Consider the following 27,512-nt stretch of genomic DNA (forward strand, 5'->3'; position numbering starts at 1 on the left):
CAATTGAATATCTCTGCGGCAGCGAAATACCTGGGGATGATCCTTGACCTTCTGCTAAGATGAAGAGAAACACTGAGGAGCGCACCAAGAAGGACCTAATTGCATTTTATTCCTGTAAGATCTCCCTAGACGAAAGCTACCACTTGTAGAGAAGTTTTACATGCAAGCAGATAAGTAGTCAGATAGGGCTAAGTGTAAGCGGGAATGAAATTGGCTACATTTTGCCAATCCTGGACTTTGACACAGCTGAGGTAATAATCCCTGATATGAGTGAGTGGGCGCAGGACAAACGGTTTCTTGATATTCAATCCATCTTCACGGACGAGTGGAAGAAGGCACGGGAGCAGGTGTTTATTGTGGAGATCTGAACATCAGATGCTTGTACAAACTTAACGACAACTGCAGTTATATATTAAGACAGAAGTTTTCGCAGTGCTGAAAACTCTTAGAACTACTTCTGAGAATGACAGACTTTGCAGATAGGATGGTCACGGTATACGTGATAGCCAAGCTGCTTTAAAGGCGTTAGGATCATTCACTATTAAATCCAAGAGTGTTCAAAATTGTGGGTCTATCTTCAAAAACTTGTAGTCTAGCCGTTAACTTTTGTTGGGTACCAGGACACTGCAATTTTAAGGGAAATGAGACAGCTGATGAATTGGCAGAACGAGGCTTCTAGTCCAATAACCTAGGGTGGTGGACTGGAACAGAGACTAGGGAAGACTGACACAGACAGCATTGGCCTCAATCCCTAAACGTGTGAATCAGAAGAAAGCTGTGCATTCTCCATCTATCACCTCGTTGAATGGGGTTCTATGCGATGACGTGATTTCATGTCATCTTTTGCATTGGTTCAAAGGAAGTCGTGAAATATCCGATCTTTTCATTAGTATTTGAACCCATGCAAAGGAAGTCGTGAAAGATCCGATCCTTTCATCGGCATTTGAACCCATGCAAAGGAAGTCGTGAAATATACGATCTTTTCATCGGCATTTGAACCCATTGTATCGATCCAGTAGAGATGCATTTTGTGTTTTTATTTATACACATTTTTTTTAAATATATAAGATTAATTATTTTCAATAGGCTTAATTGTCGGATACTCGAAATCACAGCCAAGATTGTTAAAACTCTCGTCGCAATCATAATGTCATTGCAAAGGGTTGGTAAAAATGACATGCCAAAGCATTGGTGGAAATGACATGCCAAAGCATTGGTGAAAATGACATGTCAAAGCATTGGTGTAAATGACATGCTTTAGATCCAAAAATGAATAGCATCTTTTGGGTTCACACTCATGTAAAATTCATCGATGAAGATGTTAAAAAGATGACATGCCAGATCATTTTCACCCATGATTGAATAGCATCTTTGGCATCGAACATTTTGCTGGGATACTATGGGGGCTAAATGAAGACGTGGACTTATACCGAAAAATTTAAGGTGAAAAGATTTATAGCCCCAAGGAAGACTTAATACCAAATTTCACCCATTTCGGAGGGATATTGAGGCCACAATCTTCTAAATACAAGAAATCCGGAGGTACCGTTCTATGGGGGCTAAATGAAGACGTGGACCTATACCGACAAATTGCAGGTGGAGAGTTTTATACCTCCAAGGAAGACTTAATACCAAATTTCAGCCATTTCGGAGGTATATTGAGGACACAACCTTCAAAATACCAGAAATCCGGAGGTACCATTCTCTGGGGGCTATATGAAGACGTGGACCAATATCGAGAAATTTCAGGTGAAAGGTTTTATACCCCCAAGGAAGACTTAATACCAAATTTCAGCCATTTCGGTGGGATATTGAGGCCACAACCTTCAAAATACCAGAAATCCGGAGTTACCGTTCTATGGGGGCTATATGAGGACGTGAACCTATCCTGAGAAATTTCAGGTGGAAAGTTTTATATTGAGGCTACAACTTTCAAAATACCGAAAATCGGGAGGTACCTTTCTATGGGGGCTATATGAAGACGTGGACCTATACTGACAAATTTCAGGTGGAAAGTTTTATACTCCCAACGAAGACTTTATACAAAATGTCAGCCATTTAAGTGTGATGTTGAGGCCATAACCTTCAAAATATCGGAAATAGGGAGGTACAGTTCTATTGGGGCTATATGAAGGCGTGGACTCACGCGGACGAATTTCAGGTGTAAAGTTTCATACCCCTAACGAAGACTTAATATTTTAGACCACAAATCCTTGTAAATATTTTTGCATATGCTCATTTTATGCAAATATGTAAAAATATGTCAAAATATGCACGATATGCAAAATATGCAGAAATTTCTGGGCCTAATTCGTTTTATTTAATTGTTGTCTTATTAAAATTAGGGATAGGGAGGAGGTCATTGACCTAACCCTCTCTAATCTAGATGACTCCGTCCTATGTAATTGGAGGGTATCCAAAGAATGTTCCTTCTCAGATCATATGAAGATATCCTTTGATGTCTTTTTGGGCGGAGGTCGCCAAATTCCTTATAGGAACCCGCGAAGAACAAACTGGGATAAGTACACGGAACTAACGAGTTCTCAACTGGCTCTTAACATAAATGTGGAAACAGCTGAGGATCTTAATGGGACCGTAAAAAATCTTACAGACGTTCTTCTCCGTTGCCATAAGGAATCCTGTCCACTAACCTATCCTGGGAAGAAATCTCAGCCAGTGTGGTAGAACAAGGAACTTGGCGAGCTTAGAAAAACTACCAGGCGACTGTATAACAGGGCTCATGAGACTAAACTCGACATTGATTGGGACTCCTACAAGGTGAGTTTCAATAAATACAAGAGTGAGATCAAGCGAGCTAAGAAAAAAATCTTGGGTGAATTTCTGTGAGTCAGTAGAAGGAGTCAACGATGCAGCTAGGTTTCGTAGGATACTTTCCAAGGACCCTAAATCCATTGGAAGTATCAAGAAGCAAGATGGTGCGTGGACTGACTCTGCTACCGAGACTCTTAACCTCCTGGCAGAGACCCACTTCCTAGGCTGTAAGGATGCGGACACCGTCAATAATGAATGTGACGACCTCCAAATTCAAGAGCCTAGGGATTTGGATCTCATTGATAAGGTGGTTAACAGAAATAAGATTAAATGGGCTGTCAACACTTTGAAGCCATATAAGTCACCTGGACCGGATGGTATAACGCCGGCGATGCATTAATTTGCAGCACCGCTTTTATATCAAATCCTGGAGGAGATCTATAGGGCGTGTTTGACTCTCTCATATGTACCGGGTCTGTGGAAAGAGGTAAAGGTTACTTACATTCCCAAAGCGGGAAAACCTAGTCACTCTGCTCCAAAGGACTACAGACCCATTAATTTATCATCCTTTCTCCTTAAGACTCTCGAGAGACTGATCGATCTGGAGATAAGGAGCCATGTAGACACCGCCTCTATAAGCAGCTCATAACACGCCTATATTAAAGGCAAATCTGTGGAGTCTGCCTCGCATGAGGTGGTTGGCTTCATTGAGAGGAATAAGGAAGACTCAAACTTTACCTTGGCTGCCTTTCTGGACATAGAAGGAGCCTTTAACAACGTAGAACTTGAGTCCATAAAACTCTCACTTAAGAAAGTTAACACACCTGAACCTCTAACTTGCTGGATAAATAATATGCTAGGAAGCAGAATTATAAACTCCAGCATTGGGGAGACAAAAATTAGGAAAACAGTAACTAGAGGCACCCGCCAAGGAGGGGTGCTCTCACCGCTACTGTGGCTACTTGTTATAAACAATATTTTGACGGACCTGGACAATCAAGGTATAAAAGTTGTCGCCTATGCGAACGACGTTGTACTACTGATTTCCGGTAAGTTTCCGTCAACCATTTCGGAGCTTATGCAAGGAGCATTATCGACGCTGTAGCGCTGGGCTAAGGCCAATGGCCTTGGAGTAAACCCAACCAAGACAGAACTGGTAATGTTTACGAGAAAGCGTAAGCTCGGCGTATTTGTACCACCAACACTGGATGGAGTGCAGCTTCAGCTCTCGCCCGAGGCACAGTACCTCGGCACTATCCTGGACTGTCAATTGCGATGGAACAGGAATGCTGAGGAAAGGGCGAAGAAAGGATTGACTGCACTTTATTCATGTAAGAATTCCATTGGGAAAAGTTGGGGCCTAAGCCCATCGATTATACACTGGTTGTATAACACTTGAAATCTTCGCGATTTGGAAGGCAGCGGAATTGATAAAAAAGTTTCTTTGTGGATAGCCAAGCGGCTCTTAAAGCCATCAAATCCTGCAACATCAAATCCGATGTCGTCCTTAAGTGTAGATCAGCCTTGGGAACGCTAACTAACGGCTTCCGGCTATGCTGGGTACCAGGACATCGCGACGTGAAAGAGCAGACGAATTAGCTAGGCGAGGATCGCAGTCCACAGACCTAGCTATCGCTGACTCTATCAAACCACCCATTTGTCATTTCTTTCAAAATATTAAAACGTTCTCTGACGAAAGAGCCAGTGAATTGTGGCATAATGAACCTATGTGCATTGTGGCAAGATCCATATGGCCGTCTCTGTCAGTCAAAAGAACGAACTCTCTGCTGAACCTGAGTAAAGCTGAAGTTAGAGTAACGACGGGAGTCATTACTGGACACTGCTACATCAGGGCCCATACCAACAAATGGGATGAGGATGTTACTGTTTACTGCAGACTCTGTGAGGACGAGGAGGAGTTAGAGACGATCGAGCACATCTTGTGTCGTTGTCCAGCAATGGCTGGTAGACGGCATAGGTTAGTAGGTGCTCACTTCCCACCGTGTCTAACTTTCTACTCAACTGTGGAGCCTGCTGTGATCTACAACATCATCAAAAATCTGAAGTGGCTGGGACAGCGCAATCTGAACGCGTAAATAAATTCAACAATTCTGCCTACCATTAAAAATAAATTTTTTCTCCTACTCTAAAACTATCACTCCACTCTTAAGCATTCTTGTAATCTATTCGTTCTTTCACTGCGCTAACAACTTTCTCTTTTTATTTTTCCCCTATCCTCCCTTTTTCCACCTCCTCTTTTCCTGCAGCTCTTTCTTTCTTGATCACAATGGACCGGAAGGTCTCCGAGTGACGCAGTCACAATTAGTGACTGCACATCCCCTAACCTAACCTGTCTTATTATTTATTTGTGATTTTGTGATAAAACGAGTTTCTGTATAATCAGATTTTCTCTACGACCATCCTAACCATATATGCATTTGCATAGGAACATATTTGTCCACTTTGATCTTTCACATAATTCATATGAAACGTTAAAAATTTTAGGAATGTAAAAGTAAACGATTATTAGCAAGACTTAGAGAGTCCTTTAAACATAAACAACATGAATGATTGTCGATGAGATGTATTTCGTTTATATAACCGTCTAGTTAAAATATTATTTTTCAAATCTTTAAACAATTCTCTAAAGTCGAACTTTTCTGTAAAAAAACGTCCCTATAACGGATAATTCCGTAAAATGTCCCCAACAGCTTCGTTATAGTTAAGTGTTTTCTATTTGATCTTGCGTACCTTCCCTTTAATTCTCAACGTTTCACATGCACTCTAATAAATAATCATTTTTTTTTTTTAATTTAGTATTTTTTTAATTATTCATTCATTTGTTAATACTTACAGTGGTTTTGGTGGATCACTGGCCAAGAGAGTACCATCATTACGTCCACGATCGTTGGGCTCATCCGGTTCACTATCCGAATCACTGCTATCCAATGGATCCAAGGGATTTGAAACGGCCACATGATGATGATTATTGCCCGATGTGGGTAGAGGAGCAGCCGGTTTGCCAGACCCTGATGGTGGTCCGCCCGACGATTGGCGATTATTACGTGGTGGTGCTTCAGGTTGGGCTGCCGATTGCTGGCCAAAGGAAGATGATGATGCCGATGCTGTCTGTGGTTGAGGCTGTTGAGAGACGCCCAATTCATTTAGTTGTGCAGCTATCATATCCAAATCCTAATTGTTTTACATTGGATTTTTTTTTGTCATGATGGACATTTAGTGAACGATTGATTGGTGGTGATGGTATTGCACAAGGTTGTTGGTGGTAGTGGTTGTGGGTGGGTTGGATGTGATAATGGTGATGATGATTTGATACAAATAGGGACAAGGTGTTGTTGTACATATGTGAGGAGTGTAGGAGAAAGTGTTTTCATTGTTTGAATTGAATAATGGTGGTGGTGGTGGTGGTGGTGGTGTGAACGTACGTCAAACACATTTCATGTATTTCCATGTCGTTTTGGCAGGGTTTTTATTAACAAATTTGTTGACCATGTTTGTAATTGTTGTTGTGGTGGTGGTGGTGATGGTAACAAGGACGTTGAAATGGTGTTGTTCATTATAATTGGTAATTGATTGGTAGGTGGGTTGGTAGGTTGGTTTAATTTCATTTATTTTGTTACGCCAATTCATGTTGTTTTTATTGCAAACAAATTTTAGGCCACGAAAAAAAAATAAAAAACAAAATTTACATCAAATGTGAGAAAAATTGTAAACTTTTATTAGAAGTGAGATTTTTGAAATGTTCGTTTTAAAGATTTTTTTTGTGTTAGAAAAGAATGTGACTGACATATAACACACAAACAACAACATTGCAATTTAGTATTAGTTTCATTTTTTGTTTGGCAGGCAACGAATGTTGAGAGAGTAGGAGTGAGGTATTAGTAATCGATATAGAAAGTTTCAATTTTGTTAAAGCTTTACCTCTTTACAAATAAAGACACAAAACGAACATTGATAGTTCATGCAATGTAAGGGAGGAGGAAATAGCAACAAACATGTAACTTATTTACGAATATGAAATGTGTTTTGTTATTAGGGGGATGGAAGGTGGTTAGATGTGAGATATTTATTAAGTTATGTGAGATTTTTTTGTAAAACACTAAGCAAATCAAAACACATATATACAAACTTATAGTATAAGAAGTAAGGGGTTAGTATCGGTGTTAGGTGAATGTATTGAAATGTTAAACAAACAAAAACACTTTTTTAAGGCCTGTACGCCGTTCTTGTTCGAGAGGAAAGATTGTCTGTTGTAGGAGAGAAACATATGTATTTCTAAAGTCCTTTCATCCATTTCGAGTATTACATTTACTATTCATTACAGTCTATTTGAAAATCGAATTATCTGAATTTAGTTCAAATTGCTTCAAACATTCCTGAAGGGACAAGGTATAATTTTCTCAGATCGATTCATATTATCTCAATGTTATTGACATATCTGAATCACTCAGAAACTATCGCCAAGTATTATACAGAGGTGAATTGTGCCACCCTTGAAAATTTGAGTTGCCTGGCCTGGTAATCGAACCCTGGACATACAATAGTACAACGGTGGTACCCACTTCAGATCGACTAACAAATAATCTAATCAAATGGAGGTACTCATTAAGTGTATCAACGTACGAACGATTCGAGGTTTAAACATTCTTGTAACAAAAGTTGCAGAGTAGAGAGTATCAAGTCGGAGTAACAAAACGCGAAGACGGGACATTGAAACACTACAAATATCAAAACAGAGGTCTTCAGCAGAGAACGCATGGCACGACCAGGAGTATGTTGTTGTTGTAACAGTGTTTATTATTGTATGTTTGGCTGTTCGTTCTTCTGTTTAATCTGGCTCTGGGTCTATCTTCAGTTCCATGAAAATGGCTGCTTCGATAGGATGTAACCACAGATCCACTGGAGTTAGATGAGTAGGATTGGCGGGGAAATTGACAAACGTGCATTGTGTCGTGCGGGCCCATGCCGCATACTGGGCAGATGTCTTGCATGGCGCGATCGATATCCGCCTAATAAGAATTTAGGCGACTGTAATATCCCAAGCGTAGTTGAAGAAAAACTGCTCTGGTTTGTCGTGTCAGCTGACGCTCCTCAGCTGCTATAGTACTCCATCGACTTTATTCACACTATATTTGCTTATGGCCTTAGCAACTGTGTGAATGCTATTTAAACCTGCTTGATATGCATGTTGATCTAGGGGTTCTCTCCTGTATCGTTGGGCCTCTCCCTCTAGAGCATGGATATCCTTCCTGATCTCCCTGGCTCACACGATAACATCCAAGCAGGTACTGCAAGGAAAGCATCTCATTGTGTTGCTTTACAGGAAGAATTTTTGCCTCCTCATGTATTTAGATGGTCCACTGAAGATTTGAGGAGGCACCCTGTCGCTGTTCTCAGGGCTGCATTTTGGCAAGTTTGAATCTTTTTCCAGTTCGAATCACACAATCTCGGGGACCAGACTGGAGCCGCATAGCTTACCACAGACCGACCTATCGCGTTATATGTGGTCAACAAGGTTTCTTTATCTGCACCCCAAGTGCTGCCGGCCAGGGACTTGAGGACCTTGTTCCTACTTTTCAACTTGTCGCAGATAGCTGTGGCGTGTGCGCACGACGTGAATGTAGTGTCGAATGTGACCCCTAAAATTTTAGGGCAGTTTGTGGTCGGAATTCTGCTACCGTCGACCACGACATTCAACTCACGTCCAAACTGCGCTGTCCATGTGGTGAACAGAGTGGCTGTAGATTTTGTGGGGGAAATCTGCATATTCCTCGAATGGAAAAAGGTGGTAAGATCAGTTAAATAGTTGTTCAGTCTCTCACAGATGTCATCAGGATAGGTACCCGACGCCAAGATCCTGCAATCATCCGCATACGTCACGATCTCAATGCCGTCTGGAGGGGGTGGAATACAGGAGAGGTAGAGGTTAAACAGTTCCGGAGATATCACCCCACCTTGGGGAACTCCCTGTTTCACTCTACGGGGTTTGGACTTCTTATTCCTGAATTCCACGTACGACTGGCGTCCACACATATAGTTGACTATCCAACGTTTCAAGCTTGGCCGGAGGGTTGTCTGCTCAATGTCCTCAAACAGCGTGGAGTGCCTGACTGTATCAAAGGCTTTTGATAAGTCAAGAGCCACCATCACTGTTCTATCGCACGGCCGTCTCTGGTTGAGTCCTTTACAGATATATGTGGTAATGGCGTGCAGCGCTGTTGTCGTGCTGTGCTGCTTACGGAATCCATGTTGATGATCGGCAACTTGATAGCTATTTCTGATACTGGGGAGGATCAAGGCCTCAAGTGTCTTTGCTACGGGCGACAAAAGCGAAATCGGTCTGTACGATTCACTTTTGCTGGCATCCTTGCCTGGCTTCCGTAGTGGGACCACCCTGCCCATTTTCCAGACTTCGGGAACAACGAGAGTGGCTAGCGACAAGTTGAAGACTTTGGTGAGATACTCGACTCCCGGCTCATCCAGCTGCTTCAACATTACCATGGAGATTCCATCAGGGCCCAACGCTTTGGATGATTTAGCGTTCCTGATGGCATTGGCAACATCATCCATTGTAAATTGTGGTGGTTCATCCTCGGCAGGAAGAGATCTGATGCGACGTAATACTCTTCTCTTCGCCCTGTCACTCTCGGGATGCTCGACAAACTGTCGATTGAAATTACTTGCGCACCTCTTCGGGTCAGTCAACGTAACGTCGCCAAACGTGACTGAGGTCCTATCTTCCCTTCTTCCAGGGTTCGAGAGTGACTTAACCGTTGCCCACAATTCACCTATACCGGCTCCAATGTTGCAGCTCTTCAGATGATTTAACCATTTGTTCCGCTTATGCTCGCCGACCAGCCTGTTAACTTCCAGTGTCAGCTCCCTGACTCTGGGGTCATTGGGGTTGATACGACGAAGCTCATCACGCTCGTTTGCTAATCCCGTCGCCTCTGCTGGGAAATTTGGTCTTACTTCGGGTATTCGACCAGCAGGGATATGGCGAGCGGCTGCAGCAGTGATGGTGTCCCGGAACGTCCTTTCCGCTACCCGAACATCAGAAGGATTGGGCAATTCTCTGAAGCAGTGATTGGTGAACTCTCTGAAACTCGGCCAATCAGCTTTTTTATGATTGACGAACGTGCGGCGTTCAGAGGTGATGAAGTCGGGTGGTCTGCTAATGGAGACAATTATGGGGAGATGGTCTGATCCAAGGGAAATGACGGGTTGCCAGGTAACGTCATTTGTCAGACCAGGTGACACGATGGTTATGTCAGGCGAACTGTGACACTCTCCTCTAATTCTGGTAGGGGCGTCCTCATTGACCGTGCAAAACGTAGAGCTATCAATCTGCTCAGCCAGCGCTGTACCTCTCTGGTCGTTTCCGAGGGCCGAATGCCACATCTCATGATGCGCATTAAAATCCCCCAGGACCAGACGATTATGACCTTGCAAGAGCGGGCTAATGTCAGGCCTATAATCATGGATACAGCTATTTCTCGGCGGGATGTATACATTCAGCAACTCTATCTCGGCAGCTCCACACCTGACTGCTACCCCCATACATTCCATGTATGGGTCATTAGAGACAGGCTCAAGCGAGATAGGTCTGTATTGGACAGACTGGTGCAATAGGAAAGCCAATCCCCCACCTCCACTTCTGGTGCGATCTTTCCTCAGAACATTGTAACCATCGCAATGCTCTAAGCTGTGGTTGTTGTTCAGCTTGGTTTCCTGCACCGCCGCGACCTTGATGTTCTTCCGACTCATAAAATCTACTATCTCCTCGATCTTACCTCGGAGTCCATTGCAATTCAATTGCAAAAAGGCTGCATTTTCGGGGATTGGGACAACAACGGCTGGTGTTAAAGGCTGCGTGTGTGGTTGTTGTCGAGGGGACTGCGGGGGAGTTTCGTAATCAGACGACGAGGGAGTCTCGTAATCCGACGAAGACTCACTGGGAACTGTGTTCACACAGCGGTACGAAAGAACCCGCTGCCGTGGGATTGTGGAAATTTGAGTTGCCTGGCCTGGTAATCGAACCCTGGACATACAATAGTACAACGGTGGTACCCACTTCAGATCAGGTTAGGTTAGGTTGATAAGAGGGGTGATGCTAGATCACCACATGCCCATGTGGACATACACTTAAGCCATAAGTAGGCCTGTTGTGCGCTCTAATTTTGTGTTATGGAGGATTATCTTTTTTTGACTTAGTCTAGGATCTCTGTCCTATTTACATAGTCTCTGATCTTTTTGAACTCGATTGTCCTAATTTGGTCGAGTCCTGGTATAATGTCATTCCCTAGTAACTGGGTTCTCAGATTTGTGAAGGCTTGACAATGGCAGAGGTAATGTTCCAACGTTTCGTCGTCCTCTCCGCATGCTCTGCATTCACTGTTTTCTGCACAACATATTTTGTGCAGGTGCGCTTTTAGACCTAGGTGACCTGTAAGGATTCCTGTCAGTCTACTAATATCTTTTTTACTTAGTAAAAGTAATTCTTTTGTTTTGTCCTCGTCTGGGTTTCCCCATAGGATTTTTGTGTTTTTTCCCTTCTCTTCACTACTCCAGAGGGATACATGTGCATTTTTTGCCCATGTCCTTAGTTCTAGTCGCGTAGCTTTAAACGGCTTAGCGTTTTCTAGACTTACCGTGGGTTGCTCCTTGGATTTTTTTGCCAAGGAGTTTGCTATTTCATTACCCCTAATCCCGGTATGCCCTGGTACCCATATAATGTTTACCTTACCGTGTTGGGAGTAATTATTTATAGATTTAATACATTCCAAGACAGTTCTAGATTTCACTGTCTTGGTTGATATAGCTCTAATGGCTGCTTTGCTATCCGTAAGGATATTTACAGTGGTAGGCCTTGTGTGAGTATCAAACCAAAGCAGACACTTTGTTATCGCCCGGAGTTCCGCCTGCAGGATCGTGTTATGATCCGGCAGACGGAGGGAGATTTCCGTTTCCGGTTCCATTATATAAAGACCCAGTCTCTCGTTCTCCCCCCTAGCACAGCCCCATCCGTAAACCCACAGCTTCCAGCGGGAATCTGTGCTAGAGCTCCCCCGATCCACATGTCTCTGTCAGGTATTGACACTTCACACAAGGCTACTTCACTAGTTTCAGGTATACGGTCCGATACTACCTGATTTATATATTCACCCGTTGTGACCTTTAATATGTTTTGGTGGTATGTTTGGTGGCTCTTTTCGATCCACTCGCTCATCGACTTTAGCCTTACAGCTGCGATGGCTGCCTCATACCTTACCTGAATATCTATTGGGTGTACAAACAAAATTGTTTCTAGAGCCCTAGTTGGTGTGGTCCTCATTGCTCCGCTAATGCTTAGGCAGCATGTTCTTTGGACCTTTTGCAATATTTCCACATTGCATTTTTTGTCCATGGCTGTCCACCATACCACAGACGCGTGCGTTAGAATTGGTCTAATTACGCTTCTGTATAGCCAGTGTATCATCCTAGGATTGAACCCCCATTTTGAGCCTATCGCCCTTCTGCAGGTTGACCAACATATTTGGGCCTTGTTGGCCCTTTCTTTTATATGGTCTTTCCATTTAAGTTTCCTATCCAGAATTACTCCTAGATATTTAACTGTACAAGAGATATTTATTGTCTTATCTAGAAAAACTGGTTCCTCGTAGTGACCCATTTTCGTTTTCCTAGTGAATAGACATAATTCTGTTTTTTCCGGGTTGACGTTCAGACCTCTCGGCCTGGCCCAGTTAAAAGCAATTTTAGAGCCGTTTCTGCTCTTCGACAGAGTTGATTCGGATTCTTTCCCCTCAGAAGTATTATAACAACGTCTGCTTAGCAGACTGGGTCAAATCCTTCTTCGGTTAGGGTCCTCAAGAGACTGTTTATGGTGGTAACCCACAACAGAGGTTAAAGTATCCCTCCCTGTGGCGTTCCTTGTCCAACTTTGTCTCTTATTTTCACGTCGTATAGCCCGCAGCTTATCCATCTATTCCTTAGCATGTGGTTTATACAGTTCCTTAAGGCCCTGTCTACCTGAAACTCGTCTAAGGAGTGGATAAGTGTCTCGGTGCTTACGTTATTGAAAGCGCCTTCGATGTCGATGCATACAGCAAGTGTGTACATTTTCATTTCGAAGGTTCTTTCTATATGGTGTACTACCTCATTTCCACTGATCTGCCTTTAACGTATGCATGCTGTTTGAATTTAAGCATATCGTTTGGGATCTTATTCTTTATCATGGTGTCGACTGTCTGTTCCATTGTTTTGAGTAAGAATGAAGTTAAACTTATCGGTTGATAAGATTTTGGTGTTGCATAACTTGCCTTGCCAGGTTTGGGTATAAAGACTACCCTTGCCTCCTGCCAGGCTATAGGAGTGTATGCAAGTTTTAAGATCCCGACCAGTTTGGACGCAATAAAGTCCACTTCCCTCTGTAGTAAAGCCGGGAAGATCTGATCTGGTCCAGCTGCTTTATATGGTGAAAAGCTTAAAATGGCTGTCGATCTTTGGTGCCTCTTCCGATGAGTTAATACATTCCGTCGATGCCTCAGTGTTAACCATGGTATTCTGCGGGAAGTGCGTTTTCATCAGAAGGCCTAGAGTTTCTTCTGTTGTTTCAATCCTTTTTCCATTTTCATCGACCAATTGCTCGGTCTGTGTATGGGTTTTAGATAGAAATTTGTTAATCTTTGAAACGTCATTTACATTATCCACCTGTTCGCAGAAAAGCTTCCAGGAGTTTCGTTTGGCGTTTCTTGTTATTTTGTTGTATTCCTTTAATTTTGCCTGATAGTTGTCCCAGAATACAGCTGCTTTTTTACGTTTGGCCCTATTATAAAGTCTGCGGACCTCCTTGCCTTTATTCCGAATTTCCCCTGTCATCCAGGGTTTTTCGTAGGCGGATTTCCTCTCTCGAAGGGGACAACTTTCCTCGAAAGACTTTACTAGTGCCTCAGTTAACTTTAGGACATCTCTCTCTATGTCCTCCTTACTTAGGCATTCCTCATCTGGTTGCCCAAGTCTTTCTTTTACTCGTTTTCCGAACTTTGTCCAATTTGTTTTGGATTTGTTTCGGAAGGTTATCGGGTTAGGCGATGGCCTAGCTATTTTAAATCTAATATACTTATGGTCTGAGAAGGAGTGTTCCTCCAGGACCCTCCACTCGTGTACCTCGTTTATTAAATTTTCTGAACATATCGTTATATCTAGTACTTCCTCCCTTCAGATCAGCTAACAAATAATCTAATCAAATGGAGGCACTCATTAAGTGTATCAACGTACGAATGATTCGAGGTTTAAACATTCTTGCAACAAAAGTTGCAGGGTAGGGAGTAATCAAGTACGGAGTAACAAAACGCGAAGGCGGGACATTGAAACACTACAAATATCAAAACAGAGGTCTTCAGCAGAGAACGCATGGCACGACCAGGAGTATGTTGTTGTTGTAACAGTGTGTATTATTGTATGTGTGGCTGTTCGTTCTTCTGCTTAATCTGGCTCTGGGTCTATCTTCAGTTCCATGAAAATGGCTGCTTCGATGGGATGTAACCACAGATCCAGTGGAGTTAGATGAGTAGGTTTGGCGGGGAAATTGACAAACGTGCAGTGTGTCGTGCGCGCCCATGCCTCATACTGGGCAGATGTCTTGCATGGCGCGATCGATATCCGCCCAATAAGAATTTAGGCGACTGTAATATCCCGAGCGTAGTTGAGGAAAAACTGCTCTGGTTTGTCGTGGTAGCTGACGCCCCTCAGCTGCTATAGTACTCCATGTACTCCATGGACTTTATTCACACTATATTTGCTTATGGACTTAGCAACTGTGTGAATGCAATTTAAACCTGCTTGATATGCATGTTGATCTAGGGGTTCTCTTCTTCTAGATGTGCCTGAATGTGTTGGGCCTACCCACCAGATGGTGGTTGGGATGTTCTCACGGTAACACTCGAATAAGTACTGCAACGAAAGCATGTCATTGTGTTGCTGTACTGGAAGAATCTTTGCCTCCTCATGTAGATGGTCCACTGAAGACTTGAGGAGGCAACCTGTTGCTGTTCTCAAGGCGGCATTGTGACAGGTTTCAATATTTTTCCAATTCGTACCACATAATCCCGGCAACCAAACTGAAGCCACAGACCGACCTATCGCGTTATAAGTGGTCAACAAGGTTTCATTATCTGCACCCCAAGTGCTGTCGGCTAGGGATTTCAGGACCTTGTTCCACTATTCAGTTTGTCGCAGATAGCTGTGCGCGCGCGTTTTGAAATCTGCATATTCCTCGCGTGGAAAAAGTGGTAAGATCGGTTAAATAGGAGTTCAGTCTCTCACAGATGTCATCAGGGTAGATACCTGACGCCAGGATCGTACCATCATCCGCAAACGTTACGATCTCAATGCCGCCTGGAGGGGGCGGAATACAGGAGAGGTTAAACAGTTCCACCTTGGGTAACTCCCTGTTTCAACCTATGGGGTTTGGACTTCTTAATCCTGAATTCCACGTACGACTAGCGGCCACATATATACTTGACTATCAAACGTTTTGAGCTTGTCTGCTCAATGTCCTCAAACAGCGTGGAGTGTCCTTGCCTGACTTCAGTAGCCGGACCAGCCTGCCCATTTTCCAGACTTCGGGAACAATGGGGGTGGCTAGCGACAAGTTGAGAACTTTAGAGACATACTCCGCTCCCGGCTCATCCATCTTCTTCAGCATTACCATGGAGATTCCATCCGGGCCCAACGCTTTGAATGATATAGCGTTTCTGATGTCATTCGCAACATCATCCATTGTAAACTGTGGTGGTTCATCCTCGACAGCAAGACATCTGATGCGACGTAATACCCTTCTCTTCGCCCTGTCAATCTCGAGGAGTAGCATGCCGGTTCGTGCATTAACCCTGGACCAGATACTCTCGATCAGCTGTCAGGAGTTCACTGCCGCGATTGCGCGGACTTTGATGTTGTCCTGCCTACAGCAAGCCATAATCAAACCCGTACTGAAGAATATAAACAACTGATGGATAGATTAACTAGCTTCCCAATACGTAGCGAAGTCGGTGTTAACAATCTAGGCGTAGATTTTTAAGGCCTGTCTGCGTTTCTCGCATATGCTCGGAAAGGGGTAAAGGTGACCTACATCTCCAAAGCGGGAAAGCCGAGGGACCCATTACCCAAAGACTATTGTATATACACCAATTAGTCCTTCGTATTTCTTGTACTTTTTAAGATGAAGAATGTGGAAAGGTAAAGGTGAATCTGGAAATTAAGGCACAATGCGACTGCAAAACGATAGTTATATATCAGCACGCCTACATCAATTTTATCGTGGGGGCGTTTTTTTGATGCAGAGGGATAGATCTTCAATAATGTAAAGCTTGAATCCTTCCATAACGCTCTCAGCAACACAGGAATTTCCTCCATCCTAGGGGAATGGATCTATGAGATGAAAAGCAGTATTATCAATTCGCGCATGGAGAGAGAGAGTTCGCTGAAGAAATTTTTTAAAAGAGGCACACCGCGGGGCCTTGAAGGAGCGTAGTTCTCTCACCTCTACTATGGTTTCTGGTGATAAATTAAATTCTTGTGTGTCCTGACCAGCTGAAAATCAAGAATATTGTTGTAGCAGCATAGAAACCTACGTAGAAACATAGTTTTTATGCAGGGTTGGCAGCCGCTGGACGAAATACTATGATTTCGGGTCAATCCGGAAAACCAAGTTGGAGGTCTTTGCTGATACGTGACACATTTTTACCAACCCTGTCTGACGCTACTCAAGATTCTCTGGTACAACTGTCAAGCTGAACTCATGACAATGGTCTTGCAGTGAACCCGGAGAAGACGGAATTCGTACTATTCACCAGGAAACGCAATACTCCCGAATCCAGGCTACCAGTTTTTGACGGAATTACATTGGTACATTCTTCGTTAGCTAAATACCTCCGTACAATTGTGGACCATTGTTTGGCATGGACATTAATTATTAGAAGCGGGCGAAGAAATGTCTTATTAGAACAACATTGGGAAAAGTTGGGGACTCAGACCACACGTCATACATTGGTTGTATGTAATAGTTGTTTCCACCTATCTTAAGCTACGTTTAACTTGTCTGGTGGCAAACACTGGTCCAGATTCAGGCTGCGAAGAAGGCTTTTAGGCTCCGAGAGCGGATGGGTTTCAACATTTCGAACATCCGAAAGTGTTAAACAGAATTGATAGTCGGCTTGAATCAAATTACGCGTAAGCGTTTACAAGCCCACCTATTTCAGGTGTAACTGACTCTTCGTAATATATTGATTGATCCAGATGGAGGAAGGCACCGACGTCAATGTCTTTTAGGAAGATCCATTAATCAAAGCTAATGATGGCTGTAGCCTTTTTGCAGTTAGATTTTTATTTTAAAACCCCTAACGTCAAATGAGATCAGAGTCGATGTGTAAATAACAGGCATATGTACAACAAATGTTAGGAAATGTCATGCAAAAAAGAAAACATCATTATTGGGATTTATGCTAAAAGGTGTGTACATGTTTGGGTGTAAATCGTGTATCGTGTAGTTTATAACTTGAGGTAGGAAAACCTTGTTGTTTTGCTTTCCTGTGGACATAAATAGCCCACCACAAAACCGTTTTTGAGTAGGCGTTTGTTTTGCACGTGTGTTGAAGCGTTAGAATTATGTTCTCGTATATTGAGACATGTTCTATTTTCAAATAACTATTGGATTAAATTACATTACGGGTGCCAGTATGAATGAACATTAGAGTGACCCAAAAAAAATTAGATTTCCTACTCCCCAATTTTTTCGGTTTGTCCAAAAAACTTATTCATGGAATTTTATGATGATCGGTTAAGGTTTCCATAGTAGTTTGCATGAAAAAGATACATTTTCACGAAAATTCCCAAGATGCCACAATTATGATCCGATCGATGAAAAAACTTACAAGTTCATTATTGTGACTAAAAAAACAATTTCTACAAAAAAATGTGTAAATCGCTTCGGATTTTGATATAGCTATATAGGGCCAAAAATACCCTAATCGTTTTCAGCCACAATAATGAACTGGTAAAGTTTTTTCATCGATCGGACCATAATTGTGGCTTTTTGAGAATGGAAACAAAGATCGGTAGGTTGGCCGGGTTAACCTTAACCGATCGCTATAATATTCATATACAGGGTTTTGGATCAAATGGAAAAAAATTGGGGGGTAGGAAATAAAAAAATGTTCTTTTTTGTGTCATTTCGAACAAAAAAGTTGCACCTGACACCTGCAGGAACAGTGTGGATTTTTGCTGTCGTATTTTACGGTTGCAACATGAACTTCTTGTAATGACAGTGTAGGATGTATGGAGGTGGTAAAGATGATAATGCGATTATATATTCAAGTGGTAATTGATAAATCCATAAACATGGAGTAATATGGAAAATGTATGAACTATAATAAATTCAGGATATTATAAATATATTTTGAATAAAGAACCCTATAAAGTTTAGAACTCAGTGCAAAGCGTTACAAGAGGACCCAGTCGAAACCAATTGAATAAGTCACCCAAGAGCTCCCACAACCTCAAAACGCATCATAAATCGGAGAACTAATGATTGGATACCTTGTCTCAAGTCGATACATTTTATCAGGATGTAGGGAGAAACCTTCTCTTTCGCGGTGAGTCAATGAAATAAAATAGTTTTCGGAGAGCTTCCACAACTTTAAATTGCACCATAAATCGTGAGACAAGCTTATTTTATTTGTTGATCTAGCGATAGCTTTCGCTGATAAAATGACCCCGAAGATACAATACATTATGTAACATCTAATAAGCCAGGAGTTTGGCGGATACGGGATGATCTAACAAAAGCCAATAGAATAAGTCTCCCGTGACTTATTCGCAGCATAAATCAGAAAACTAACTATTGGATGGCTTACCGCAGGTCGATGCATTTCCTCAGGAAGAAAGCCCCAACAGAGAAATGTTGAGATCAGATGAAACATCATCTCTAATCACCTTTTAATGCCACATTGGAAGTGATTTCTTTTATGCCAACTTTAACACCTAAGTTGGTTGGACCCTCGAAGCCGGTCCTAAGTACGGCTGAGAAAGGAGGATTGATCTTGTCTTCTTTAGACACTTTCTGAATGAAAGGGCGCTTCTGTTGAACCTTTCTTACATAAAGAGTGCTTCTGTAGACCCTTTCTGAAAGAAAGGTTGCTTCTATAGACTCTTTCAAAAAGAAAGGGTGCTTCTATAGACCCTTTCTGAAAGAAAGGTTGCTTCTGCAGACCCTTTCTGAAAGAAAGGTTGCTTCTGCAGGCCCTTTCTGAAAGAAAGGTTGCTTCTGCAGACCCTTTCCGAAAGAAAGGGTGTTTCTATAGACACTGTCCGAAAGAAAGGGTGCTTCTATAGACCCTGGCTGCTTCTAAAAACCCTGTCCGAAAGAAATGGTGCTTCTATGGACTCTGACCGAAAGAAAGTGTGTTTCTATAAACACTGTCAGAAAGAAAGGGGACTTCTATAGACCATGTCGGAAGGAAAGGGTGCTTCTGTAGCCCCCAATCCATAAAAAGGGTGATTCTGTAGACCCTGTCCGAAAGATAGGGCTGATTATATAGACCCTGTCCGAAAGAAAGCGTGCTTCTGTAGACCTTGTCGGAAAGAAAGGGTGCTTCGATACCCCCCAATCCGAAAGAAAGGGGTGCTTCTATAGACCCTGTCCGAAAGAAAGGGGTGCTTCTATATACACTGTCCGAAAGAAAGGGTGCTTCTACAGAACCTGTCCGAAAGAAAGGGTGCTTCTACAGACCCTGTCCGAAAGAAATGGTGCTTCTATAGACCCTGTCCGAAAGAAATGTTTCTTCTATAGACCTGTCCGAAAGAAAGGGTGCTTCGAAAGACCCTGTCCGAAAGAAAGGTTGCTTCTATAGACCCTATCTGAATGAAATTGTATTTCTAAAGACCCTTACTGAAAGAAAGGGTGCTTCAATAGACCCTGTCCCAAAAAAGGGTGATTCTATAGACCCTGTCCGAAAGAAAGAGTGCTTCTATAGATCCTGTCCGAAAGAAAGGATGCTTCCATAGACCCCATCCGAAAGAAAGATTGCTTCTATAGACCCTGTATGAAAGAAAGGTTGCTTCTATAAAGAGTGCTTCTGTAGACCCCTTCTGAAATATAGCGTACTTCTATAGACCCTTTCCGAAAGAAAGGTTGCTTCTATAGACTCTTTCAAAAAGAAAGGGTGCTTCTATAGACCCTTTCTGAAAGAAAGGTTGCTTCTGCAGACCCTTTCCGAAAGGAAGGGTGTTTCTATAGACACTGTCCGAAAGAAAGGGTGCTTCTGTACGAAAGAAAGGCTGCTTCTAAAGACCCTGTCCGAAAGAAAGGGTGCTTTTTATACACTGTCCGAAAGAAAGGGTGCTTCTTTAGACTCTGACCGAAAGAAAGTGTGCTTCTATAAACACTGTCAGAAAGAAAGGGGGCTTCTATAGACCATGTCGGAATGGAAAGGGTGCTTCTGTAGCCCCCAATCCATAAAAAGGGGTGATTCTATAGACCCTGTCCGAAAGATAGGGCTGATTATATAGACCCTGTCCGAAAGAAAGCGTGCTTCTGTAGACCTTGTCGGAAAGAAAGGGTGCTTCGATATCCCCCAATCCGAAAGATAGGGGTGCTTCTATAGACCCTGTCCGATAGAAAGGGGTGCTTCTATATACACTGTCCGAAAGAAAGGGTGCTTCTACAGAACCTGTCCGAAAGAAAGGGTGCTTCTACAGACCCTGTCCGAAAGAAATTGTGCTTCTATAGACCCTGTCCGAAAGAAATGTTTCTTCTATAGACCTGTCCGAAAGAAAGGGTGCTTCGAAAGACCCAGTCCGAAGAAAGATTGTTTCTAAAGACCCTGTCCGAAAGAAAGGTTGCTTCTATAGACCCTATCTGAATGAAATTGTATTTCAATAGACCTTTACTGAAAGAAAGGGTGCTTCAATATACCCTGTCTCAAAAAAGGGTGATTCTATAGACCCTGTCCGAAAGAAAGAGTGCTTCTATAGATCCTGTCCGAAAGAAAGGGTGCTTCTATAGACCCTATCCGAAAGAAAGATTGCTTCTATAGACCCTGTATGAAAGAAAGGCTGCTTCTAAAGACCCTGTCCGAAAGAAAGGGTGCATTTTATACACTGTCCGAAAGAAAGGGTGCTTCTTTAGACTCTGACCGAAAGAAAGTGTGCTATTATAAACACTGTCAGAAAGAAAGGGGGCTTCTATAGACCATGTCGGAAGGAAAGGGTGCTTCTGTAGCCCCCAATCCATAAAAAAGGGTGATTCTATAGACCCTGTCCGAAAGATAGGGCTGATTATATAGACCCTGACCGAAAGAAAGCGTGCTTCTGTAGACCTTGTCGGAAAGAAGGGATGCTTCGATATCCCCCAATCCGAAAGAAAGGGGTGCTTCTACAGAACCTGTCCGAAAGAAAGGGTGCTTCTACAGACCCTGTCCGAAAGAAATTGTGCTTCTATAGACTCTGTCCGAAAGATATGTTTCTTCTATAGACCTGTCCGAAAGAAAGGGTGCTTCGAAAGACCCTGTCCGAAGAAAGGTTGTTTCTAAAGACCCTGTCCGAAAGAAAGGTTGCTTCTATAGACCCTATCTGAATGAAATTGTATTTCTATAGACCTTTACTGAAAGAAAGGGTGCTTCAATATACCCTGTCCCAAAAAAGGGTGATTATATAGACCCTGTCCGAAAGAAAGAGCGCTTCTATAGATCCTGTCCGAAAGAAAGGGTGCTTCTATAGATCCTGTCCGAAAGAAAGGGTGCTTCTATAGACCCTATCCGAAAGAAAGATTGCTTCTATAGACCCTGTATGAAAGAAAGGTTGCTTCTATAGACCCTGCCCGAAAGAAAGGATTCTTCTAAAGACCCTGTCCGAAAGAAAGGTTGCTTCTATAGACCCTATCTGAATGAAATTGTATTTCTTTAGACCCTTTCTGAAAGAAAGGCTGTTTCTATAGAACCTTTCTGAAATAAAGGGTACTTCTATAGAATCTGTCTTCTATATACCCTATCCGAAAGAAAGGGGTGCTTCTATATACCCTATCCGAAAGAAAGGGGTGCTTCTATATACCCTGTCCGAAAGAAAGGGGTGCTTCTATATACCCTGTCCGAAAGAAAGGGGTGCTTCTAAATACCCTGTCTGAAAGAAAGTGTGCTTCTATAGACCCTTTTATCCGAGGAGGCAGAACTTGAAGCGTCTCATATTGACGTCGTATCAACCTCAAGCTTTATGACTTAAACGCGGACAATGTCATAGCTAACGTAGTAAATTACAAAGTTAAACCTGACTGGATAATGTTGTGAGCACCGTACGTAAAAATACTTTAAATAACATTTCCAATCGTTTCGTATTTTCCATAGGAACAATACAAAACGAAACATAACCCACGCTGGCGGAGTTCGCTGTTCAGTTTCGTTTTGTTTACATTCGCGAGTGCGAACAAAACGATTAGCGAAAAGTACTCAACTTCACAAGAGCAGATAAAATCGTTTGTTTGTTTACATTCATTGGTTGTGAGAATGAATATGATCCAGCAACGATCCTACGGACGGTTAACGCAAAATAGAATGTGCAAAACTTCGATGGGCAGGTAATGCTAAGAAAATAGAAGAATTGGCTCCAGCTAGAAACCTACGAAAGCTTCGCGCAGAAGTTTGGTGTCGGTTAGAGTAGCACAGAAGTCCGAGGCGCCAGTATGTGAATTCTGCTTTCGATTCGAGAACCCACATTCTTTTATAGCTGGGAATATTTGTTGCGACAGCACATAAAAGTCGTCTACAATTGAAATGATTCTTATTCTACTTGGCCTAAAACGACATCAACTACCGGGCATCGGGAGGGATCTCGAAGCGCCACCTGACACCTTTAATGTCCTCCTGAAGAAGAAAATGTCGAAATTACCAAAATCTCATAAGAAGTTGATATAAATTTCTTGCTAAAACTTTATGATTGTCCCTCGCAAATTTGTATAATTTCCATGCCATCAGGGTTTAGGTTAGTTATTAAACAGGATAATAGGAATGTAAGTGTAGGTGGTGGTGTATCGGTGATGTTTAAATATGTATGTATAAAATGTTCTTAAAGCCATAAATTCAAGGTGTAGCAAAATACAAAGTAAAACATATATAAATATTTAACAAGGAAACGGATGTGATAGTTTTCAAGAACACATTTAGGAAAGAAATAGAGGAACGAAAATGGTAGGAGAAATAAAGAACAGCTGAAAGAAACATACCTCAGGTCTCCTTGGTGGTAACTGTTTGTAGTGTTTGTTTATTGTTGGTGTAGATGTTTAGGTCAGCATATAATAGTAGAGTTGAAGTGGTACATTGAAGGTGGTTGGGTGGGTGGGTGGTTGGATGAACGACAACACATGGTCATGTTGGGATAGTGTTTTGTTTTAAAAGTTATAATTCCGCAAATATAATGATGACGATGATGATGGTGGACACATATATTGTCATATATTTGTGTTGACATTTTGACAAAGACGACACACAATCAAACCATTTTATCATTGGGGAAAACATGTATTGTTTTTTGTGTATGTGTAGTAGTAGCAGTAGTATTACGTGTGGGTGGGTGTGTGTGTTGTTTTGGATATTCGGGGGAGGGTAGAAATACAGATGCCGGACACCAATAATAAACATGAAAATAAACAAAAGAAGAAAAAAGAAAAACTTTAAGACGTTCCACTTACTAAGGCATAAAGAAAAGTAATTTAGGAGGAGCTAAATAGGGGGGGCTTTGGGGATGTTTGGTTGTTGACACAAAATAAATCTCAAAACTAATTACGTTATGAGCTTGATGATTTCAGGGGGGCATACATGATGACTGTTGCATATTTACAAATTGAGATGTTATGTTTTTTGGGGGGAAGATACTGGGGGTCTTCTTCTTTACACTGATGCAGGAATAAATGCTTAAATTTACAATGCAATTATGCACAGAAAGGCCAGGGAGAGGGGGTCTTGTTTATAAATGCCATTATTTTATGATACATGTATGTAGGTAGGTAGGTATGTACGACATGTGCTAGACATAAACTTTTCGAGTCTGAACTTACCGATGGCTTGAAATTATTTTGTGAATTACGTTGCTGTTGCTGTGGGGTTTGTGCGGCGGACGAGGATTCTGAACTTTTCGGTGTTGGTGGCAATGGTCGATTGGCATGTGGAGGATCTGGTACAACAATAAGACGTTGTGGCAATGCAGGACGCGATGGTGGTCCTGGTTCTTCAATTTGTTGACGTTGATCACGCTGCAAGGGAACATTTTTTAATAATATCATGAAAAAATCTTTGAAACATATTAGGCAAAAGTTGGAGTGGCGCAAAAAGTTAATTTAGCCTGGTTTCTTCTGAACCCAAAAAATACCTATGTAAATATAACAAGTGAGCCAAGGCTATAGTCGGTTCGGGCCGACTATGTGATACCCTACACCACTACCCCAGTGCATAACCTTTAGACTGGTAAAATTCAGAATATTAAAACTGGGATAGCTTAGCGCCTTTGCTCTGAATGTCTTCACTAATACAAGTCAATTTTTTTTGAAACGCATTAAAGTGCATCCATCGTCAGTACAACTCAAATAAAAAAATGGAAAAGTGGGATGTACGCCAACCATCAATAGGCTTCTTTATCTGTGAGACCCCCAGCAACACCCAAAAATTTCCTGAGGATCCGATCAAAATTCCGACCTGTAATGTGACAAAAAATGGAAAAAGGGATGCATTACCGACTATTGCGATATCTCTGTTGTTTGACCACCTACTTCACGTCGTTGTAAAGGTGATATTTTCTACTTTCCTTGCCAGGCTTTGCTTTCGATATACCTCTTACAGAAGAGAGATATTCGCTTTGAAATAAAAAGCAGACTTTGCTTTTGGAAGGTCTCCAACCAAAGCTGTGGATCGCAAAAATGAAAAGTTGTGTTCTATTATTATTAAAATCGCAAAAATGAAAAGTTGGGTTCTATTAGCGGCTATTGCGATATCTTCGTTGTTTGACCACCTACGACAACATACGTTACATCGTTGCAAATCTGATATTTTCTACATGCATTAGCATTGCTTTTGATATACCCCATATAGAAGCGGAGATATTGTTGACTTTTTCTCCAAATAAGTTTTTTGCCCATTCCGACCCCTGAATATTATCCGACCATCACCGAAATCAATAGTCTTCTTCCCCTCCGGGACCTTCATCGACACACAAAATTTGATGACAATCGGATTAAAATTGCGACCTGTAGCGTGATTACAAGGTTTAGATGGATAGACGGACGGACACACATAGCCAGACTGACTCAGCTCGTCGAGACATTCATTTTGGTATATATATGTAGGGGTCTACGACCATTATTTCGATGCCCCACATAGTGGTGTAGGGTATAAAAATATAGATAGGTAATGTATAACATGGATAAGGAAGAAAATGTGCAGAGTGTCGTTTGAGCAAGTGCCGAATGTTGGGCAGATGTTTTAGATGGTGTCATAAATCCTTGCCCTACAGGAATTTAGACGGCTGCACCATCCTGAGCGCAGTTGCGTAGAACTACTCTGCTTGTTGTAACAGTGTTTATTGTATGTTTGTGAGTTCGTTCTTTTGCTCAATCTGGCTCTTGGTCTATCTACAGTTCCAGGAAAGTGACTGCTTCGATGGGAGGTAACCACAGTTTCACTGGAGTTAGATGAGTAGGTTTAAAAGGGCAGTTGTGAAGGTGCAGTGTGATTTGCTGGTGCGATCGATCTTTGCCCGATAAGAATTTAGGCGACTGCAATATCCCGATCGTAGGTGAACCGAAACTACTTTGGTTTATCGTGGCAGCTTACGCTCCACGGCTGCGATAGATGGGAGATGTACTCCGAGAACTTTATTCACACTATAATTGCTTATGAAAGTATTGGAACGAAAGCATGTCATTGTGTTGCGGTTCTGGAAAAATATTTGCCCCCTCATGAAAATAGTCCACTAAAGACATGAGGAGGCACCTGTCATTCTGGCTGCATTCTGACAAGTTTGAATCTTATTCCATTGCTTATCACATAAATTCGGGGACCAAACTGGCGCCGCATAGCTTACCACAGACCGATCTATCGCGTTATATGTGGTCAACGAGGGACTTGAGGACCTTGTTCCTACATTTCAGTTTTTCGCAGATAGCTGCAGCACGCGCGGACAACGTGAACATAGTGTCGAATGTCACTGCTAGAAGTTTGGAGCAGTTTGTGGTCGGGGTCTATGGTTGAGTGCTCGAAAATATGTATGTGTGAAGATGGCGTGCAGCTCTGTTGTCGTGCTGTGCTGTTTACGGAATACATGCTGATGATCGGCAACTGGATAGCTATTTCTGACACTGGGGAGTCCTCAGGCATCAAGGGTCTTTACTGCGGGCGACAAAAGCGGTATCGGCCTGTACGATTCACTTTTGCTGACATCCTAGCCTGGCTTCAGTAGCAGGACCCCGCAGCCCCATTTCCAAATTTCAGGAACGATGTGTGTGGCTAGTGGCAGGTTTAGAAATTTGGTGAGATACTCGGCTCCCGGTTCATGCAGCTGTTTCAGCATTACCATGGAGATTCCATCAGGGCCCCACGCTTTGGATGATTTAGCCTTCCTCATGGCATTCGCAACATTGTTCATTCTAAATTGTGGTGGTTCCTTCTCTGTAGGAAGAGATCTAATGCTACGTAGTGCTTTTCTCTTCTCCCTGTCACCACCGGGGTGCTCGTCTAACGGTTGATTAAAATAACGTGTGCACCTCTTCGGATCAGTCAGCATGACTGGCCTCATGCCGGCCTTCGAGAGTGACTTAGCCGTTGCCCACGATTCACTGATTCCGTCTCCTATTTTGCAACTCTTCAGATGATTTAGCCACTTGTTCCGCTTATACTCACCGACCAACCTGTTATCTTCCAGTGTCAGCTTCCGACTCTGGGGTCACTTGGGTCATCTCTGCTTGAAAAATTTGGTCTCACTTGGGTATATAATAAGCGTCTGCAGTGGTGATGATGTCTCGGAAAGTACTCTCTGTTACCCGAACATCAGAAGTGTTAAGCGGGCAGATGTCTGAAGCGGGGATTACTGAACTGAAACTAGGCATATTAGTTTTCCCATTAATGATGAAAGTCCGGCTTTCAGAGGTGATAAAATCGGGCGGTCTGCTGATGGAGACAATTATGGGGAGATGGTCTGATCCAAGAGAAATGACCGGTTGCCAGGTGACGTCAGACCTGGTGTCACGATGGTTATGTGGTTACCGTGCAAAAAGTAGAGCTATAAAACTGCTAAGCCAGCAATATATCCCTATGGTCATTTCCAAGTACAGAATGCCACAACTCATGATGAGCATTTAAGTTCCCCAAGACCAGTCTATTATGACCTGGTCACACGATGGTTATCTCTGGCGAACAGTGACACTCTCCGCTAATTGCGTTAGGGGCGTTCTCACCGAAAGCCACAACTCATGATGAGCATTTAAATCCCTCAAGACCAGTCCATTATGACCTTCCAAAAGCGCACAATCACACGGTGGCGGGTTCTTCGATACCGAATTGACCCAAAACAAAACAAGACCAGTGTTCCGACCTCGGCAGCCAACTCGGTGTACATATGTTTGTTTAAAAATCTGCTGTGAAAACAGTGTCCGTTCGCTGAAGTTGATGTGTAAGAGTTGAATTGGCGTA

General features: G+C 42.5%; 1 protein-coding gene across 20 annotated transcripts in view; it reads right to left on the bottom strand.

Moving 5' to 3' along the window:
* msn (serine/threonine-protein kinase msn) overlaps positions 1-27,512 on the bottom strand; it is a 240,508-nt gene that overhangs the window by 61,657 nt on the left and 151,339 nt on the right. For 9 of the 20 annotated variants that reach the window (XM_073981478.1, XM_073981484.1, XM_073981475.1 and 6 more), the window contains exons 6-8: positions 23,891-24,085; positions 23,060-23,080; positions 5,627-5,964 (exon numbers count right to left, since the gene is read on the bottom strand). In XM_073981478.1, the coding sequence (XP_073837579.1) occupies positions 5,627-5,964; positions 23,060-23,080; positions 23,891-24,085 (554 nt within the window). The remainder of the gene's footprint in view (positions 1-5,626; positions 5,965-23,059; positions 23,081-23,890; positions 24,086-27,512) is intronic. The other 11 variants (XM_073981486.1, XM_073981482.1, XM_073981477.1 and 8 more) reach the window with 2 other exon arrangements.

This window comes from Musca autumnalis, unplaced genomic scaffold (genome assembly GCF_047663935.1).
Source record: "Musca autumnalis isolate F117 unplaced genomic scaffold, ASM4766393v1 scaffold_4, whole genome shotgun sequence".
In the NCBI taxonomy this organism is placed as follows: Eukaryota; Metazoa; Arthropoda; class Insecta; order Diptera; family Muscidae; genus Musca; species Musca autumnalis.